The following is a 19,676-nucleotide window of genomic DNA, read 5'->3' on the forward strand; positions in this document are numbered from 1 at the left end:
CCAGCTGATTCACATCTGGTTATTACATACTAAAGCTTTACACACTGACTGGTACTTGGGTTCTCTATCAGCAGGAGTCACTGGGAACTGTTCTGTAAAAGGCCGAAGCCAGAATGTGTTCTCGGCTTTTCGCAGTGCTGTAGCATAGAGGCAGTGGCCTCACATAGCTGTCACTGGAACCTTTTAACCATGAACATCCTGGGTGTGCACAAGAAAAAGATTAGACATCTAAGCTAGAGTTTTCTTTATAAGCTAGTTATTCAGTTGTTTATGGTAAATAATTAGCATTTCATATACTTTGCCTAGATAAAAGACAATGGTGAAACAAAAGGATTTAAGTACCATGGTTTTTTCAGTGTATGCTGTCTTGCAAAACTAGATAGCTTCCAATTGTGTGATTTGCTGTTAGATACCAGCAAGGAAAACTTACTTTGAAGGACTAATGCATCAAGTCTTCCAGCACACTCAGTGGTGAATATTTGTTTGTGTGATCTGTGGGGCACTTGCTTTATGGACAGTGATTCCTGCAGAGCTCTTCACAGCAGCAGACCTGAGCACTTACCTGCTTTGTCCTGCCATTTTTGCTGTCTGTTAGCAATTTACCACTCATGGCAATTAGCTGTTTCCCGGTTCAGGGGATATTGCTGTATCCTGGAGTGGTACTAAAAACAGAGTTACTGATTTTGCTTTTCTCCATTAGAAAAGCAGTAGCTCTGATGGCTTCCCACTGAAAATAAAGTTGTTCCATTTGAGGTTTGTCAAGTTAAGTTCCCTGCAGAATATTTATCATCCCTGTCCTCCTCCCAGGCTGTCACAGACCATGGCTTAGGAGAAAAAGGGAAGCACTTTATAAGCAGCCTGGGTCTTGCAACTGTTTATCACAGCTGTGTTTTATACCAGCACTACACTTCAATTACTTTTGCCAAGAGGGGAAAAAAAAATGTTTTCCTAAGATTTATGTAAGTGTACATGATATAATCTAAGCATTTATTTTGAATTTATTTATTTTTTTTGGTAGGAGAAAATATCACCTGCTCATGTCTAAGCAAGACACTTTTGTGAGCACAAACCTCCCAGGAGTTTTGCAGGCATGGTAAATATGCTCAGTGAGGGAAATGCTATCGTGTTCCAGCAGGTATTGCCATAAGCTATAAACTGGCAAGTTGGAAACCAAGTGTCTGAATCAGTTACAGAGACCAGGTTCTCTTACAGTGTCTCTTTAGGACATGCAGAGTGCGTTTTTAGCCAAAGACTCCAGAGGAATGTCTGCCGTGAAAGCTGTTTGTTGGTTCCTATGATACAAAGTTTTTCAGTTTTTGATCTTCTGGCTTACTGGTATTGGTTGAAGGTTATTAAAACTTTTTGTTTTGGAAACAGTTGAATCAAGTTATGAATGTTCGTTGTGACATTGCTTACTATGGGAGAGGCTTCTGCCAGACTAAATATGTGCTTATAAACAAAAGCTGCATATTGGATTAGGTGACCCCCCTGCTGTTGTGATCTATATTCTGTAGCTGGGAAGCATTTTTCTCTTCCCCATGAGTATGGAACAGTGTTGTTGTTTGTGTTTTTTTTTTTTTTTAATGTAACCTGCATGTAAAGGCAGCAAGCAAACTTTTCTAATGAAGTGCTGGATTACAGATTTGAAACATTTGTTTTGAGAAGTGTTCTCTATTATTTGTGGTTCTCTTCTAGAAAAAAAGTAGATGCTGTTTGAATTCTGACATAGTTGGTTATAGTCTAAGGAACACAAGGATGGTCAGATCATCTGTTTGATCTGGCAGAGATGAATTTTGATTCCCATTGATAATGCTTCCCAAATATTTGCTGTAATCTTTTTCTCGAAGGAAATGGTGTGCTAAGAATTCAGGAGGTGAAATCCTTCCCAGAGACAAGTTGAAAGTTCAGTGTTTTTTTTCCTGACCAAAGGTTCAAACATAAGTGCTTTTTCAGCTCTCCTGGTTCAGTACAGCCAACTCTAGAGCTGCATAAACAAATTGAAGAGCTGGAAAAAGAAAAAAACCTAAGCTATGGCTTATATTTTCATGCTTTTCATCAGTCTCCTTCACAGTTCTTCTGTCTGTTAAATGCTTGCAGTTCCTGAAGTTGATGTAATGCCAGGAGGTAACTTACTTTGTTACCCTTACGTGCAGAGCAGTGTTTCTTATAAGCAGATCTGGCAGGTGTAATTCCTTCAGAAACAGTGAGCTTATTAATAATTCCTAAATAAAATTGCTGAATGTCTTCTGCTGTGTGTACTGAACAAAGCCGTGAGGAGAGATAAGATCTGAATTATATATGTATTTATTTATAGTAATGGTTATTGTATGCATACGTGGAAGAGCAATTAACACTGCATAGTTACAGTTTTTATTGTATGTTTCACTGCAGCAGGAACTCCCGAAGACAAAATGCGACTATTTCTTATCTATTATATCAGCTCATCTCAGGCACCTTCAGAGGTACATTCTTTACAGCTCATGACACCACGTTTTACCAAGTAGGCTTTTCTGTGTTTGATCAGCCTTAAGTAGGTACTTGTGCTTTGCTGTGAACAGAAGCATGATATGCCCAGGTAATCCAAAAACTTAAAATAAGTTCTCTGGTATTATCAAAGAATCTGTCAAACGTTAGCTACTACCGTGAAGGATAAGCATGACTAGTAAGAAGGCAGACTGTCTTTTGAAACATTCAGTTCAGAGTTACTATGAAACTCATCTTGATACACTTTCCACTATAAGTAGATTTTAAAAAGTTTACATGATGCTTTTCACTCTATCCTTGTATGTTCAAAGATGATTTGTTTAGTTGACTAGTAGATGCACAATGCAGAAATGCTGTTATCAGAACAATTCAGGAGGCAATTTCTTAATAGTTCGTTAGAGCTTATGATTAATTTCAAGAACGTTTTCTATTATACTGTAGAAATATTGTAATGTAGAATTAATATAGATAGCATGGAAACATTTCACAATGAAATGTTATACTGACTCAGACTAGTAGAAAAAATGAGTTTGGGTTGGGTAAGATGCTCTTCATTTTCACCGGCTGCTGTTGTGACACTTTACATAAACCATGATGTGGTCAGGTTTCTGAAGGATGTAGATATTGTAAACTGTTTCCTTAAAATGCATTTGCTACAAGTAGTTTTCACTAAACTTAACTGTACTTGTGGAATTAAATTCTGTGTGCTTACATCTAAATTGTATTTTTGTACTTGGTAGAGGATGGGATTAATAATTGCTTTTTATCTAAATATTGAAAAAGCAAAGTTGTAGTATCAGTGAAGTTAATGTAATCTTGTATTTCACATGAGTTAATGAGTTAAGAGTAGTTTAAACCTGTTGTAATTCTCCACTTCATAATTTCAGATTGATTTGGACCAGTATAAAAAAGCACTGATGGATGCAGGTTGTAATCTAGCTCCTCTGAGCTACATAAAACAGTGGAAGTGAGTAATTTCCTTTTTTTTCCTATGTGAGGCTGTAATTGGGGTAACTTTACAGAATTCAGTGTGGATATCATACAGTGTAAATTATCCGTAAACATTTATTCTGGCATAATCTTTGCTGTCATTGTAATGGTAATACATGCAAAATCTTACTTTACAATGGAACTCTAATAATGCCAGAACCCTACTCAGTGTGATGCATATCAGTGTTCTTAATTATCCAAGACAGAAAAAATGTATTGAATTTGGTGAAAAGTTGGGTTTGCTCAGCCTCCAGATTTTGTGGTTCATGCCAAAGGGCTACACTGCCTATCAGTTACTGTACATCTTATAAAAATAAATTCCCATTAAATACAAAATCTAATTCAGCTTCTTAATCATTGTAGATGTAGACAAGAGGGAAGCACATGAGAAATAGTTTCTTCCAGAAACAGTTTGAGAAGCATAAGTATTTTCACTTTCAAATGACTGGAGTGGAACACTGTACAGCAGGATGTGCCATGAGATGAAGTAATTGATTTCTACCCCTGCTTTCATAGGGCTTTCACTAAGATGGCTTCAGCTCCAACCAGCTATGGAAACTCTACGCCTAAACCTTTGGGGTATGTTTTTGATTAATTGTCAGTAAACCTTTGGGTTCTTCTGGTTTATTTTAGTAGTACTGAAAGTGTAGGTTTATTTTAATCGTACTCAAAGTGTACAGAGGGATGTAGCCTCGAATAAAACATTTCCCTATTTGAAAAATTTGTTTTTTAAATTAACAGTGCCTGGGACTTGCATAAAAAGAAACCAAAAAAGGGATATGTGGCTAAATCCAGAAAGTAACTTAATATAGTGATTCGTGTTACCTTCACATGAAGTGTACGGGCTCTCATAAGAGAATTCAGCAAGAAACTAAGCCAGCCAGCATGCGTAGCCTTATTTAATCCATAGCAGCAAACAAAAACAACCCTGTGTATTCAAAATGGGTCATCTGTAGGGCAGGAAGCAAGAATGCTCTTACTTTTCTTAGGATCTCCTGGAGAGAGTGTAGTTGGTTATTTTAAGACACAGAATGAAAAGGTAAGGCTGTACATAACCCATAGAAATTCCCTGCTACCAGCTGTATGTTCAGAAGTGTGCTGTCATAAGGAGACTGTCACAGTACAGTTACTGATTTTTCCCATGTCGGTATCAGAATTCTTTCTGTTTTCTTAGGTTGGAAAAAGAAAGAAATGGAGCATTCAAATCCTTCCAGTACTGAAGGCTTTAACTGTTGAGTGGATCAGAGAGTAGAACACAAAGCTCCTATTGATAGCTGAGAATCTAACTGCTAAATTTTAGGTGTATTCCCAAACACTTGGTTGCCATGCAGTTTGAAAAATAGCTTATTCCATGAAAAACTGAATTAGTACCTTTGTTGCATTGACTTTAATAGGAATTGGATATTAATTTTAAGCTTAAAATTATACATAATGTGTGGTTTTTTTTCACTTGCAATGTTGTTTTGGTTTTCAGTCTGTTTTCACGTGTTATGAATACAGGATCACAATTTGTGATGGAAGGTGTGAAGAACTTGGTACTGAAGCAACAAGTAAGTTTATAGACCATGCATTGTCAAGCAATTGTGAACACTGAGGAAAATGACTTTTGTTTCTTCTGTCGTGCTATGAGGCCTGCTCTGAAAGTAATGCCTTCTGTATTCTATTATGGTGGCCCAGAGTGGCAGAGGAGGAGTCTGGAAAAAATGGCACCCATGGTCATTCAGTGTTGTTTGCTGGATGTTTGTGGAGACCAAACAGTGGATGTGAGCTCAATGAGGCCATGGGTGGTCAGTTTCAGCAGTGCAACAGCAGGTCCCCTCCAGTGGATTTTTACAAGTGTGGCATGTAGGCTCTTGTTTGTGGCTGACAAAAACAGAGCTAATGTAGACTGTGTTGAGAACAGTGCTTTGTAGATAAGGATTTCCTCTGTTAACAGAGTTCTTCTCTTCGTATCTGTTGTAGTTTCTGGGGAAATAAACAGGAGGTGCCATTTTCAGCATGACCCATGTTTATTCTGCAGATTAGTAATTCATAATGCAAAATTAAGTTTTTGCCCTGGATGTGGTGAATTTGTATTGGAAGTTACATAGGTGGTTGATTATAATCATAGAATCATTAAGATTGGAAAAGACCTAAGATCATCTAGTCTGTCAGGAAAAGAACTTTACTGATATAATTATGAAGTAGTGTCCTAGAAACCTCCAGCTGACAGAAGTCTTAACATACTGAGACTCCACTTATCTACTTAAATGTGTTTACTAAAGAGGAAGAAAAATTCTTCCATGAAGGCTTCCTATTAGCTGTAATAAAAGGACTGCAGCAGAATATTGCACTTGTTTTGGTAGTCACTCTTCTGCTAAAATTGGATGAAGTACATTTTCTAAAATTCGGAAGCATTATGTTGCTATTGAAACTGAATTAGAACTAGCAGCAAAAAATAATTTTTGCCAACATGATCCCAGGATATTATTTTGCATTACAGGTTAAATCCTTAAGGTGTTGTAGGCTAGTGCAGTTACTGAGTTTCCTAATCTGGCTTGGTATTTGTATTGCCCACTGGAAAACACCTCTAGATGTGAGACTTTTCTCAGCTGAGCAGAGGGTTAGTTTGGCTTACAGAAAGCACTGTTTATTACGTGTATCTCAGGCAATTTGTTGTGTCTGCACTATCTGCTGTTACATCTTATGTTGTGGTTGCCTCCTCCTTGGAGGCATTCAAGGCCAGGCTGGATAGGGCTTTGAACAACCTGGTCTGGTACAAGGTATCCCTGCCTGTAGCAGGGGGGTTGGAATTGGATGATCTTAAAGGTCCCTTCCAGCCCAAACCATTCTATCTGCCAGTGCTACTCTGACTTCCACACACACTTTTGGAAACTGAAGTTCCCCTGGAACTAGTAAATAATATAATACAAGACGGTCAAAGGACTTGATGACATAACTGTTAGAAATTACAGTAGTTAGCTAACTGTACTGTTATGTCCATAAATGACATATTAACTATCAGTACATTGTATAGACCATTGGCACCAGGAGAATTTAAAGTTCCTGGAGTTCCTTTCCCAGTGAGCAGCAGAAATGCTGTTGTGATTGACTGTTACAATGGCAGTTTGTTCCAATGTGAATTTAATAGAGCATGGCTTAGGGATATAGAATTTCTAAGCTGAGGTTCTTGGAATGTGCAGAAGTGAGAAATAGTGCTTTCTACCTGTTAGCTGAAATTTAGCCAGTCTTTTTTTTTTTTTTTTAAAAAGGCACCTAGGAGAAGAGCCTTGATCAATAAGCTAAACACTGCTAAACATTTCCATCGTGTAACATTGTGAAGCCTACGAAGTAAACATTCTTGTGTTTCCATTGTTGGAAGGTTCTCAGATGGCAGTGCTTATACAGCTGTGCAGTATATGTTCATGATGGCACTTCATTATGAACAGGTGCCCATGGAATTTCCAGAATTCTGAAGTGAAGCTGGCAGCTTCTTGAAACAAAGAAGTCGGGGTGGAGGGGTTCTCATGTTGAGTGTTGACTGCTGAGGAAGCACTTTAGCTTTGAGAAGTAATTATTTAAAAAAATAAGATTGCAGTACCATCACCTGAATTAGACAGTCATTGTCTACTTCGGTACTGTTCAGCTACTTCAAAACATGAGCCAAACATTTTAAAGTAGTGTTTCAAATGTTCTGTTGATTGTCCTATGAATAAGGCTTAGCAAGCAATTGAGTATTTCATTAATTTCATGTTTTGTAGAACCTACCAGTCACACGTATATTGGACAACCTTATGGAGATGAAGTCAAACCCAGTGAGTATAACTGCTTTCACGTAGGAGATAATTGTCAAATAGGTAATTGTCAAAGAGGTAATATGTCCAATGAAATCTTTAGGCTTTATAATGGTAATATACCATACTTATTCTTTGTTTACAATAATGCAGTGCTTTATTTCACCAATAGAAACATTGACATAATTATTCCGTACAATTTATTTAGCATAAAGGTACATTAATCATGACATTTGATGGTGTTTCAAACTGTCTTTTTTTTACTGGGGGGGGGAGGAAAGGCCTAGACTGAGCTTTTGTATTATACTGATCTTCTGTTACTCCTGAATTTGTAGAGGTTAAACAATGGTCTGAAATTGTTCTTGAATCAAAGGGATTTCTTTTAAGAGCACGGTATTAAAACTTAAGTAGATATGAACAGGGTTAGTACAGAAAGTTTTCCTTCCCTCATCTTTGAAACTTTACTATTTAGAGGAAAATGTTTTAGCAGTCTTTCACTTGAAACCAGTTTGGTTGATTGCTTTGTCAGGAAAGTCCACTCTTCCCGTTGTTCCTGTGAAATCTTAAATTTGCCAAAGTTAACAAAGCTTTGATTGTGCACAGTCAACACGAGTGCTAGAATGTACAGCTAAAAATAGCCAGAAATCTTTTGTCTAAGCCTTTTTTTTTTTAATTCCTTCAATGAATCATTGATGACCATCCTGTACATAAGATAGTAATAGGATGTGGCAGACACTCAACCTTTAAAAATGGCTTTGAAAAAAAAAAAAAAAAATGACTTTCAGGTGATTTTTTTCAGAACAACCTTAATGACTGTTTCTCATTTTAATGACTCATAATCACATGAGATATAAAAACGGTAATATCTCACATTAGTTTATCTATACGTAGAGGTATGATACTACACAAATAAATGTAGTACAAAGAACACATGGATTTTTGCAATTCTAGCTGAATTTTTGCATTATTCAGAGCTGGTCTGCTAGTGCCATTTGTATCCAGCAGTCCATCTTTATCTTTAACAGTGTGTGCCTGTATGAGTTAACCGTTCACTTGTCAGCTCTTCTGAGCTATCCAGGACGAACAGGTTTCAGGGTGGGCTCCACCCTGCAGTGGTTATGACAGAAACATAGGTAGGTGCGCATGGAAAGTAGCAAAATACAGTAGATTTAGCATAGTCTACTTGCTGCTTCAGATATTAGCAATATGGAGAGGCAGGTAAATAATAGAAGCAGAGGTAAATAACCAATCTATAAGTAGCTTTTTTAAATTGTACTTTATAGGTAGTGAGTCATGATTGTTAAGTGGAAATAAATAGGTGTTATTTTCAGCAGCAGAGTAGATTGCTGTCACTATTTGTAGGACTTTGAGAAGATGTACAGGGTTAATGTATCTGGTCAACCAGTAGAGGTCACTCAGAACACTTAATACAGAAATCAGAAGTTAAAAACTGGTAGGTGAAAACAAACAAAATTTTAAAATAAATGCTAGCTTCCTCTGGCTCCAAGTTTAGGGACTTAGCTGGAGAAGTTTACAATTCATAGATTCTCTTCTTGCTGATGTGACGCTCTCACCTTGTAGTCAGAGAAGGCAGCCAAGATCACTTTGCTAGTGTAATACAATGGAAAGTGCAGCAAGTGACAGCTGAGCAGCAAGGTCCCAGGCTGATTAAGTGAGGACTTAATCAAATCTAACAGCAACAGAAACAGAGGAAGGAAGCTCTTACCTTTAGAAGGCCTCAGGTAGACAGGGATCTCCAGCAAGAGATGCCCTCATCTCTACTGCTGACTCTTAAATGAAGTCTGGGAAGGGGTGGATTCTGGTCACTCAGGTGCACTGCATCCACCTGAGCTCCCCTGGGTTGGCCCTGCCTTCCCACCAGCTGCTCAGTAATTGCTTCAGGCTGTGACTTTACATTTCTGCTACAGCGATCCTCAAGAAAACACTGATCTTCTCACTTGAAAAAGGAAAGATTGTTTCAGTCTGTTAGGTTAAGTTGGTTCTCTACCATGTCAAAGATGAGAATACCTGATCCAAAACAGGAAGTCCTACCTTGCAAGTCACAGGAGACCATGCAAGCCTTTAAGGAGGAGTCCTAACACATACTCTTTGAGTAAATAAATTCAAGAAGGAAAAGGAACACAACGTGTTGCTATTTGTTGGCCACTTTTCCAGTGTCAGTTTAGTATTTATTTAATTTTATGCCCACAGGAGAGATGCTCAGAAGTAATAATGAAAAAATGTTTTTGATCTTATTTAACTCTTATAATTAGAAGGAATTATGGACTAATGCCTGAAATAGAATCAGAGATTCCCTGCTGAAGTTTTCTCAAATATGTCTCAGTCCCATTTAGTGCTTTCCACATGTTTCTAGCTCTCACTTTTTAGAGTTGCTGTACCACCACTACAAACCAGGCTCCAAGGTCATGAATGGGGGCAGACTTGGTGACTGTCGCTGAAATTTCCATTCCATAGTATAAATGCATTTATTTATATAGTCAGTGTGAAATTAAATTTAAAATTAAATTCTTTAATAAGATACATGTGAGGATATTTGTTTTATATAATTGCAAAGGTTCTTAATATCAAATTATATTTTCTTTATGTCTAACTGCTGCATGAATATTAAGTATTTTCTAATATTACGTATAGATTTACCTTGTGTGCACTAGTAAATCCTACAGCTAGTTTTCTACCACTAGAAGATTATTTGTTCCACAGAACGCAGAGATCTTGCTTGTAAGCACCCAGCTGAAATCCAGTTCAGACTCACATACGCTTCATCCATAATGTAAAATACCTGGATGAAACTGTAGTATAGAAACAGACTAAAGCCAAGCAGTTGTCAGAAACAGTTATTAAGAAGCTTTGTTTTTCGTCTGTAAGACTTGGTAAAAACCCTGCTTGTTGCCAGTAAAAATATTGGAAGTGCCTCACTGTTTTGCATGAAGAAAAAAAAAACTTTTATAGTTTAGACAGTCAAACTTTTCAAATTCTTGTGGAACCCATTTCTTCCTCACAAGCTTAATTTTGGTTTAATAGCAGTCATAAATCATGAAATGAAAAGGGTAAGTTTCGTAACAGTAGCAGATTTTGATCTATCTTGTATTTTGTATTCATTGCCTTAGAAGTGTTTTGGTTTATGGTATTAAATCACTAGCAGATCTCTGTAACCTGGAAAATGTTAGCATTTGTAAGTCAGTCACAAGTAACTGCCTGATGTTCTTCTAAAGCTGGTGACAACTTAATCTTTCTTTCTACATATTGCTTTTCTGTTGGGATTTATTATGCAACCAACCGAAGTATGTCTTGGAAATTGTGTAATAATCAAGTGTAGCTGAATCAGAAACAGTTTATCTCTGTTTATGCTTCCCTGGTTCAGTTATGTACAAATATTATGTGCGCACACCCCAGTTAACTTGGAGTGATGCATCTGCTGGAATTGCAAAATCATGGCGGTTTGACTGATTGCCATTTCATGGAACAAATACAGAAATTCATGAGCCTAAATCCATATCTTTTGAGATTTAAACATTCTTTTGAATAGGAGACAGATGACTACCGATACTTTGACCCCAAGATGCTACGGGGCAGTGACAGGTGAGTCTACTCTCAGTTTTGCTCATTTCCTTCTCTGGGAAAAGGCTAACTTGAAATAATTCTTATGTTATTGCTGAATCTGTAAGATCTCTAACTGTTCATTTTAAGACAAGATGGTTGATATGGAAGGAAATCACAACTGAAACCTGGATCAACCAGATATGTTTCTGTCAAAAAGAAAATCCTTGTTCCAGTGACTGTGCTGCTAATTTGTACACCAGTCACAGGAATGTGTAATGGTATTTAATAGTAATTAATGTTAGAATTTTTTTAAAATACTGCTTGGTTTCTTTGAAACTGTTTTTACACTGTTAAATTAAAAAGTCACTGAGCAGCCCAGCAAAATTTCAATTTGAGTACAACCCTGTTTAGTGATCATTCAGTAGATCTTTGAAAACAAAACAGGCTGCGTTTGCTCCTGTATAGACAGGTGCACATGTAAGTTCATGTGTTCATACATGAAGGGGCAGTCACTTCACTGGTGAATTGTAAGAATGAAAGAGGAATTGCACTAGAAGTTTACAGGCTTCTGTCTTCTGCTTCTGGGAACAGTATCCATGCCTGATAACCTTGCTTCTAATATTGTAGATAACAGACTGTAATTTTAACATGCCTTCTAAAAACTCAGCTGTGGGAGAGCTATTGGCTCATTTAATTTTAGAGGTTTATTACTCAGTTGATGTATACCCCTGCTTTTAGTTATTTGCATTAAATAAGAATTTCATCTGTCCAGCTTCCATCTGTTCTTGAATCATGGAAATTAAATTTCCAATAGCATTAAGTAATAATGGGAAGCAAATTTCAAAGAATATGAATGTGAAGTATTACCACAGCTGCACTGCAACTCTTTTTCATGCTGCTTTAATAACATTTTGAGGATTTTTCTCTACTACCTGAACTTCTTTGTCATTTCAATTCTGATGTTGCTGTAACTGATAATCACTTCTGGGATTCTAAAGCATCTGTAAGCAGAAGTGCAGGCATCACATAGATGCTGATCACATTGATGCAGTTGTTACTCCTGTGTCTCTCACTGTGGTTGTGCTCCTAGCTAGCAGCACTGGAGTTTTGAGCATAAAAGAAGCACTGTTATAAAACTCATGATTCAACCTTAAAACTGAGGAAGGTAAAGCTATTCACTTTGTGTATGTGTTCATATAAATGATTATTTTTCATGAAAAATAATTCAATAATGGCTTTGAACAATACTTGCCTTTCTGCATTGTACTTCACATTTTTGTCTAACATGGTTTAGAATTCCATAAACACGGGTATTAGTACTAAGAATGCTAATATAAACATAAATGTCTAATAAGATTTAAGTTGTAGGTGTTTTTCTTTCTTTATAGCTCAGTTCCACGAAACAAAAATCCATTCCAGGAGGTGAGTCATGTAGAAGTTACTTGTCAGTGTGCATGTATTAAAAAAAAAAAAAAAAAAAAAAAATAGCATATAGCATTTTTTGGTAATAAAGAAGAGACCTTGCTTTGCAAGAATCCCTTATTTTGCTTACCTCTAGTATTAATTGCAGTGAGCTGTCATTCTGAAAATGTCTCTCCATCTTCAGTGAGCTGTGTAAGCGTTAAATAACAGTGAAGGAAAAAAAATATCTCAAAAATGCTTCTGGAGATAACTCTAGTAATAACACCATATTTGGATACTCAGTAATTTAACACCCCTATTTTTATACTAGACCTTTACAGTGCTCTCTAAATTTAATTCTCTTTTCAGTCATAAACGATAGTGCTGGCTATGAACTTAAGTGAGACTTCTTTAAGCAACCTCTGTGATTTAAGGAAACAACTCACAAAAGCAGCAGAACAGCTCCTGCTGCCACGTGCTCCTTTTTCATTTCCTACAACTGCCAGTAAAGTTTGGTATTTTTCAACACAAATGTTTACAAATAGAAGACTTACTTACCTGTTCATTACTAAGTTTGCCTCAGCACTGTGTGCATGTCCCCAAATTTTCCGGATGATTTAATTCTTCTCCTGTGCAAAAAAAAAAAAAAAAAAAACACTTTTCTGTGTCACAGGGATCTGCCATAGCAAAAATGATAGAGGCTACATGAGACAACACTGCATAGTGAACTGTTAATTCAAAGAATGGAACTGTTACATTTCCTTATTCTATTCATTAATTGTTCAACATGTTTTAAATATAGCCCAGAAAATACTGATGCCTTTTGTACCGTGTTACAGTATTAAGTAGGAAGGGGAAAGACAATGAAGAAGTGTTCTTTTAATAAATAGAAATATTTTGTTTTTCAAATTAGTTTGCAAGCATCTACAAAAATACTCCAGCTGCTCTTGTGGAACTGGAGCCATCTCCACACAAAAATGCAACGTGTTGAAACTGCCTGTTTCACCTATTTTGTAGTAGGACAAAGAAATATGTTAAAATAAGTATTTGTTATTTTGCATCCCAGTAAAACTCTCGTGTTCTTGGAGTGGAGAGCTAGTTAATCTGTGCTGGGTTCTTATTAGACCGAAGCATGACGAAGACAGTTTTTGTTGTATTAACTGATGTGGGTATATACTTCACTACTGCAACATTAAGGATTTGATTACATGTTCTGATTCTGTTCATGTTGCATTTTAGGCAATAGTCTTCGTAGTTGGTGGAGGCAACTATATTGAATATCAAAATCTTATTGACTACATAAAGGTATGTGCGCTTCTGTTTGTAGTTTCTAACTTACTGATACAAACCGTTACATAGTTTCAGATATAAACAGTTTCAGACACTGTATTATGAGACATAATTAAGTCTTACGAAATTCAGGGTTACATTGGTACTATGCATACCATGCAGGGAAAAAAGTATGTAAGAATTCAGTAGAAAACAGGGATGATAATTTCAGAATGCTAGTTATTGTTTCTGGCGTTTTCGTTCATGTTGCATTTCTGACTGCAATCAGTTTGCCACCTATCAAAGCAAGGATCACGTTTGCATCCATCTCTTAATGCTTCTTACTTGGCTACGTTTAGAAGTTTAGAAGTAACAGGCAGCTCATCCTCAGCATGCTGGATCATGTGATTCTGTGTAGAAATCATGTGATGTGCAAAGAAAAAAAAATATGGAACCAACTGTATAATTGATGGGGGAGGTAAAGAGATCTGAAGTCTCTAGTTCCACCTGGCCAGCATAAACAGAATGTATGTACACCAAAAACAGCAGCTGAAAAAAAACAAACCAACATGTTTAGAATTCCTTTGGGAGCAGAAATGAGGTAGAAGCACTTCCCAGATGTAGAAAGGAAGCAAAGGAAAACTTGATGAAGTTTTGAAGTAGGTAAGAGCAGCAAAATACTATTCTTCCTTCTAGATTTTACTTTGCTATGCTTCTCTCTGGATCAAGGCTTTTCCCTGAAAATAATACATATGCAACATTAGTAACAGAAAAGTATTTTTTCATGTGCCAAGACCTGAGAGTTTTACATTCCTGTTCCAGTATATCTTGCAGAACATGAAGTCAGAACTGCACACGGCTGTTTTCCTCCTTTAGCGGGCAGCTGTTTCGGAACAGAACTGGTCAGAATTGGGAAAAAGAGAGGAAAAGGAAAGTTACACAGTTGTGGGGTACAAGGAGAGGACAGGAGGACCAAAAATTTCAGAGACATTGACAGAGATTAGACATGCAGTTTAAGCTGAAATGTGCTGTACATTTCTCCAGACTATTTCAGCAGTGGGTTATGACCTTGCAAGAGGGAAGTCTCCTTCACCTGTGCTTGGTTAGCCCCTCGCTTCTGAAAAACAAAGAGAAGTTACTGAAAACTTGATTCCATTCACCCTTCTCCCAGGAGACTTGCCCACCTCACCAGATGGCTCTTCCAGGCTTAGCCAGTGCAGCTTGGCACACTTCCATGTATGTGGTGTAGTTCCAGCATCTGTTGTCTCACCAGATGTAGCTTATTAATTATTCTAAAATTCAGTCAGTTTTCCTTCAGACTAAAAAGGAAGAAAAAACCCAACAGGTCTGTCCTCACAAGCAGATACAAAGATTTTATTCACTGCTTTATTTTTTTAAGCACTATCAGTTTTTACCAGTTTGCCACTGAAAACACAGAAAATCTGTGAAAGCTTTCTGAAACAGGAAGCAGTGTTCAGCTTTGGCATTTTGGGGGTTTTTGTAGGAGACTTAACCCTTAAACCCAGTTATTTTCAGTTCTGAGCTAGAATCTCACTTCATCATAAATACTGTTCATAGTTAGGAAGATTGTACCTTGAAAAACATACATTGGCCAACAACATGCTGAAAATGCGTCACCAAAACCTCAAAGCACAAAGAAATTTGCTTGTTCTTTTGTTTTTAACAATATATGAAAGGAAATAAGTGCTGCCTGACTGCCTGCCTCAGCTAGACATTATCGTTTTGCACAACAAAATCAAATTCTGCACAGCTTTAAAAAAAAACAAAACAACAAGCTCTGGTATCGCATTATTTACAAGGCTAAGCAGCTTCAGCTTGGCTCCACTAAACTTCTGGGTGATACATCTAAGTGTGCTGAGTAATTACCTTGGAGCATGGATATGCTTGTATTCAAAAATTACACTTTTAGTAGAATTTGTTTTTATAAGATGGATTTTACAGGAACATGTATTTTGCAGCCTAAAAAGGCAACAGTCTCGCTTCACAATTGTGCCTAGTGTTTCTTTATGTTTATGTTACTGTGCAGCAGTAAGTGCTGCCATTCATATTACGGAAAATAGAGTGTCAGGATTCCAGTTTAGATCAAAATCAGACCTGTTCAGGCTTCAGGATTAAATGTAGCTGAAAGGTGGGGAGAACCAAGTTCAAGCTTTTGCTTAGTGACAAGAACAACTTATTGCAACAAACCACTCCAAATTAATAAAGATGAGGAGATGAAGCAGGATAACCATCTCCCAAATAAGCACGTGCCCACCAGCCACTGTTAAAATCCAGTTCTGTGACTCTGCTGAAACAGCACAGCTGTTATCAGCTATGAAACAAAATCATTTTGAAGAGGCTCCTCTTCCTGTTTTGCCTTTTTTTAAACAATCTTTAATTTTATATCAGGAAAACAAAAAAGACGGTGAGTCCTCTTCTGTATTTGTCCTCTCAGTTCCCTGGCTGCTTATCATTTATCACTCATATAGAGCTAGTAAGGTGCTTTGTTTGTTTATTGTTGTTTTAAAATCACATCAATGATCAAAAAAAAAAAAAAAAAAACCACACAAAAAAAAACAAACCCATTCTGACTATAAAGGGAAAGTACTCAGTAATTCAATAGTGAGACAGATTGCTGGAGCCTGCACTCCAGCTTTGAGGAGCCGTGGGATTATTAGCCAATGCTGGGCATAAACTCAGTCTAAAACTATGCATTACTTACACCATTTTTTCACTTCTCCAATGCTGCCTTGTCAGACAAGTACTATCAAACTGCTCACTGCAGGCTAGGATCATTATGTATCCAACTAAATGCATCATAATATTGTTTCAGTTGTTTTTCTAAAAGCTTTTTCAAACATGGAAATAACAGAAACTTTCTTGCTCTACCACAGGCAGAGCTGTAGGACTTAAGGATAATGGAGAAATACACTTTATAGTATGCAGTAGTATGCAGTTAGTAGAAGCCACTTGTGCTACTCCTAACACTTGATTTCTTCCCATCTTTTCTTTTCCTTAGGGTAAACAAGGCAAACACGCCCTCTATGGCTGCAGTGAACTTTTTAATGCTACACAGTTTATAAAGCAGGTAGGTACTTCTAACAGTAACTCTGTAATACTTGTTACTGTAATAACTGTGACTTCCGTGACTGGGTTTTAACTTCTATCTCTATGGATTTTTGTCTCTGTAAAAACAAATTGATGTGAAAAAATAATACAGTTTTGTTACTGTTCTTCACTTTATTTAAATAGGGGGTTTGGAGTCACCGTTGCTAACTTTAGAAGGCCTGTGTTGTCAGTGTGAGTTAACAGGCAATGCAGCTGGAATAGTTCTTTGTAACTAGCTTAACATAAAACCTACGGGGGGGGGGGGGGAGAAAAAACAGTTCTGAAGTTCTGACACTTTTTTTCCACAAATAGGATCTTTCCAGGCTATTCTAGCAACTCTCCTGAATTAAAAATTGCTATTCAACTGCAGTCTTGAAATCTGTGTTTAAGTTTTGCTGTTTAGGAGTACTGGAACTGTGGGAGCTTCAGGTTATCCCCAGTTGTTTTTTTTTGTTTGTTTGTTTGGTTTTAAAAACAGCATTAAAAAGAAAGTTGTGATGCTGTTACTTCTGACCCTCTCCAGCAAAACTGCAAAATACAAGTTATTCACAGTGCTCAGCCCTCCAGTAGCTGTCAGCACCTGTGCTTTTACTGCCTCCCTAAATTATTCAGACCTACATTTTGAAGAACTAAATTCACTAAGGTCTGTTACATATGAAGGAGAAAAAACAAATGCTGCTTACCATCATACAGTTCTTCAATGAGCTCAATTTCCTTGTTTCACCAACCCTGATGGTACATACCAGACTTAACGCTGAAATTTATTCATATCTCAGGATTTGAAACCTAGAACCTCTTGTGTGGGGTTATGCATTAAATATTCTATCACTTGCATGCTTTTAATTGGTTATTTCTCACAAGGCTCGTAGGACAAAACGTTTACTGTATGCACTGAATATTAACATGCTGAAAGAATAATGTTACCAACCTAATCATTTCTGTCTTTTCATGTGTAGCTTTCCCAGCTTGGCCAGAATTAAGACTGAAACACCATGACCTGAATGTCACCATGACAAATTAAAGAACTGCTACAGCATTCAGATAACTTCAAATCTGTTGTTTTGTCACAATATTAAAACTTACAACAGCTTCATTAATATATCTTCTCAAGAAATCTGTAATTAGTACTGTGTATATCAACATTTCTGAAATAAACCTTAAAATGTGCGATATTTTCGTTGAGCATTAAGTCATATTACTTTCTAAATGCAGTATTAAGTGTGGCTGTGACAGAGCTGTCTGATCAACATGGCATTTTCAAGATCTCATAGACAATTTCTGTTCCAGTAAACAAAGCAATATTTTGAAGAAAAGGTCAAGTCTTTCTTCAGGAGCTGTGTTCCTGAAAGCCAGCTATCTTCATTAAACAAAACTGAAATGACAAAACTGCCTTTCAGGACCACAGACAAACAGCCTTAGTGCACGACGACTGCAGCTTCTAGCTGTCACCCTTTAACTTTACCAAAGTCCTTGGTTCTGCACCATCTTCACTCGGTGGTCTGAAGATGTATTTGAAATTACCTTCAGTACAAGTTTTTGATACAGTAGTTTAGCTTTGTCTGTTAAGCTTATGTGTTTTTATTCATCTACTTGTCTAAATAGTCATACAGTTTCAAACTGTAAATCCTTTAATGATTTTCTTCTGCACTTTTTATTGTAATTGCTTTGACTGTTATGTTTGGGAAGAAACCAAGCCCTACTCATAGTACAGCTCAGTAACTGTTTAATAAGCACATGTTTAAAACACATTATAACAGTTGCTGTAGGTAGAGCTGGTGCAGGAACAGGCAGCAGTTCAAGGATTTTCATTATATAATTAACATCTGCCAGTACTGACAGATCCTGAGAGCGTGTACAGGGATTGAGAGAAGACAGCATGATAGATTTGAGTCTCTGCCTCTAGAAATATTCCTTCTGAAAATATCACTTCTGCCTTTCAATAAGAGGTCTAAAGTACTCTTAAGTAACAAGGAAACACTTAATGCGGATTTATTAACAAACAGTGACACCCTAAGAATTACTGATGTACTGTATGTGTTTGTCAGCATTTCTTTGCACTGTTCTTCAGCATCTGATGCTAATTCTGCTTTAGAAGCAGTACTTTCCCCCTCCCCATAGAATTTTTTTCAGAACATCTACACAAGAAACACAGTTGATCTCTTCCTTAAAAATCACAATGAATGTGTCAGTAAAGATTTATATAAACTAGACCCTTATCAAAACTCAGTGTTACTTAATTATCTAAGCTGAGTCTTGTAAGATACTCCACATCACTACTTTATACATCCAAGTTTGCCAACTCAATAAATACATTTATTATGGTGTTAATGATAGTTGTTGTAGTGAATGTTCTCCCATAGATCAGTCAGCAAGGGCTGAACGTCACAGTTCATTCTTCTCATTCCCTGCATGTACGCTATGTTTATTTGTGAGAACAGGGTCAAAAACATTTGGAAGAATGACTTCAATGTAGTTAAATGGAAGCATTCCAAGCCAGGTTTGCTGCCCTGAGCAGCCTGATCTAGTAGGTGGCAACCCTGCCTGTGGCAGTGGGGTTGGAACTCAGTAGTTTAAGGTCCTTTCCAACCCAAGCTGTTCTATGATTATTACTTCCTGAGGCAGTTTGTTCCAGAAGCATGAATCATAGAATCACCGAGGATGGAAAAGACCTCCAAGATCATCTAGACCAACTATCCATCAACTACCAACATTTCCAGTAAGATGGGAATGGGTGTTCAGTGCTCTTCTCAGCAAAGCATTGCACAGAAGGAATTTTAGAAAGACCAGAGTTTTTAACTGAAAGACACACCAAATGGCCACCAGGAAGGTACTCTTCATAGACAGTTTTAACCTTGCAGCTGACAACCAAGTTCTGAGAAAAATACACTGATTGCTTTTTGTTCAAAACTCGTGGCAGTCAGTGATACACTGATCCCTGGTCAGTTCTACAGGGAGCTCTCCTAAATCACAGCTTACAGGATTTGTTGCTTCAGCAAGCTATGTAAACAGAAACTGGAAATAAATTAGTTTGGTTTATGTGCTCAGGAACTTAGTTTGCAGTCTTTGTACCACAGCTGAAGACAGGTCTAA

General features: G+C 37.1%; 1 protein-coding gene across 1 annotated transcript in view; it reads left to right on the top strand.

Annotated features, from left to right (window-relative positions):
• Positions 1 to 17,758, top strand: part of SCFD1 (sec1 family domain containing 1) — a 45,098-nt gene extending 27,340 nt beyond the window's left edge. The window contains exons 16-25 of the mRNA XM_042813656.1: positions 2,392 to 2,462; positions 3,372 to 3,451; positions 3,991 to 4,053; positions 4,949 to 5,024; positions 7,215 to 7,268; positions 10,795 to 10,847; positions 12,197 to 12,230; positions 13,449 to 13,514; positions 16,498 to 16,566; positions 17,543 to 17,758. Of these exons, the coding sequence (XP_042669590.1) occupies positions 2,392 to 2,462; positions 3,372 to 3,451; positions 3,991 to 4,053; positions 4,949 to 5,024; positions 7,215 to 7,268; positions 10,795 to 10,847; positions 12,197 to 12,230; positions 13,449 to 13,514; positions 16,498 to 16,566; positions 17,543 to 17,566 (590 nt within the window). The 3' untranslated portion in view covers positions 17,567 to 17,758. The remainder of the gene's footprint in view (positions 1 to 2,391; positions 2,463 to 3,371; positions 3,452 to 3,990; positions 4,054 to 4,948; positions 5,025 to 7,214; positions 7,269 to 10,794; positions 10,848 to 12,196; positions 12,231 to 13,448; positions 13,515 to 16,497; positions 16,567 to 17,542) is intronic.
• Positions 17,759 to 19,676: the final 1,918 nt, after the last annotated feature.

This window comes from Centrocercus urophasianus, unplaced genomic scaffold (assembly GCF_019232065.1).
Source record: "Centrocercus urophasianus isolate 14NV4802_14NV808 unplaced genomic scaffold, USGS_Curo_1.0 seq_14, whole genome shotgun sequence".
Lineage (NCBI taxonomy): Eukaryota > Metazoa > Chordata > Aves > Galliformes > Phasianidae > Centrocercus > Centrocercus urophasianus.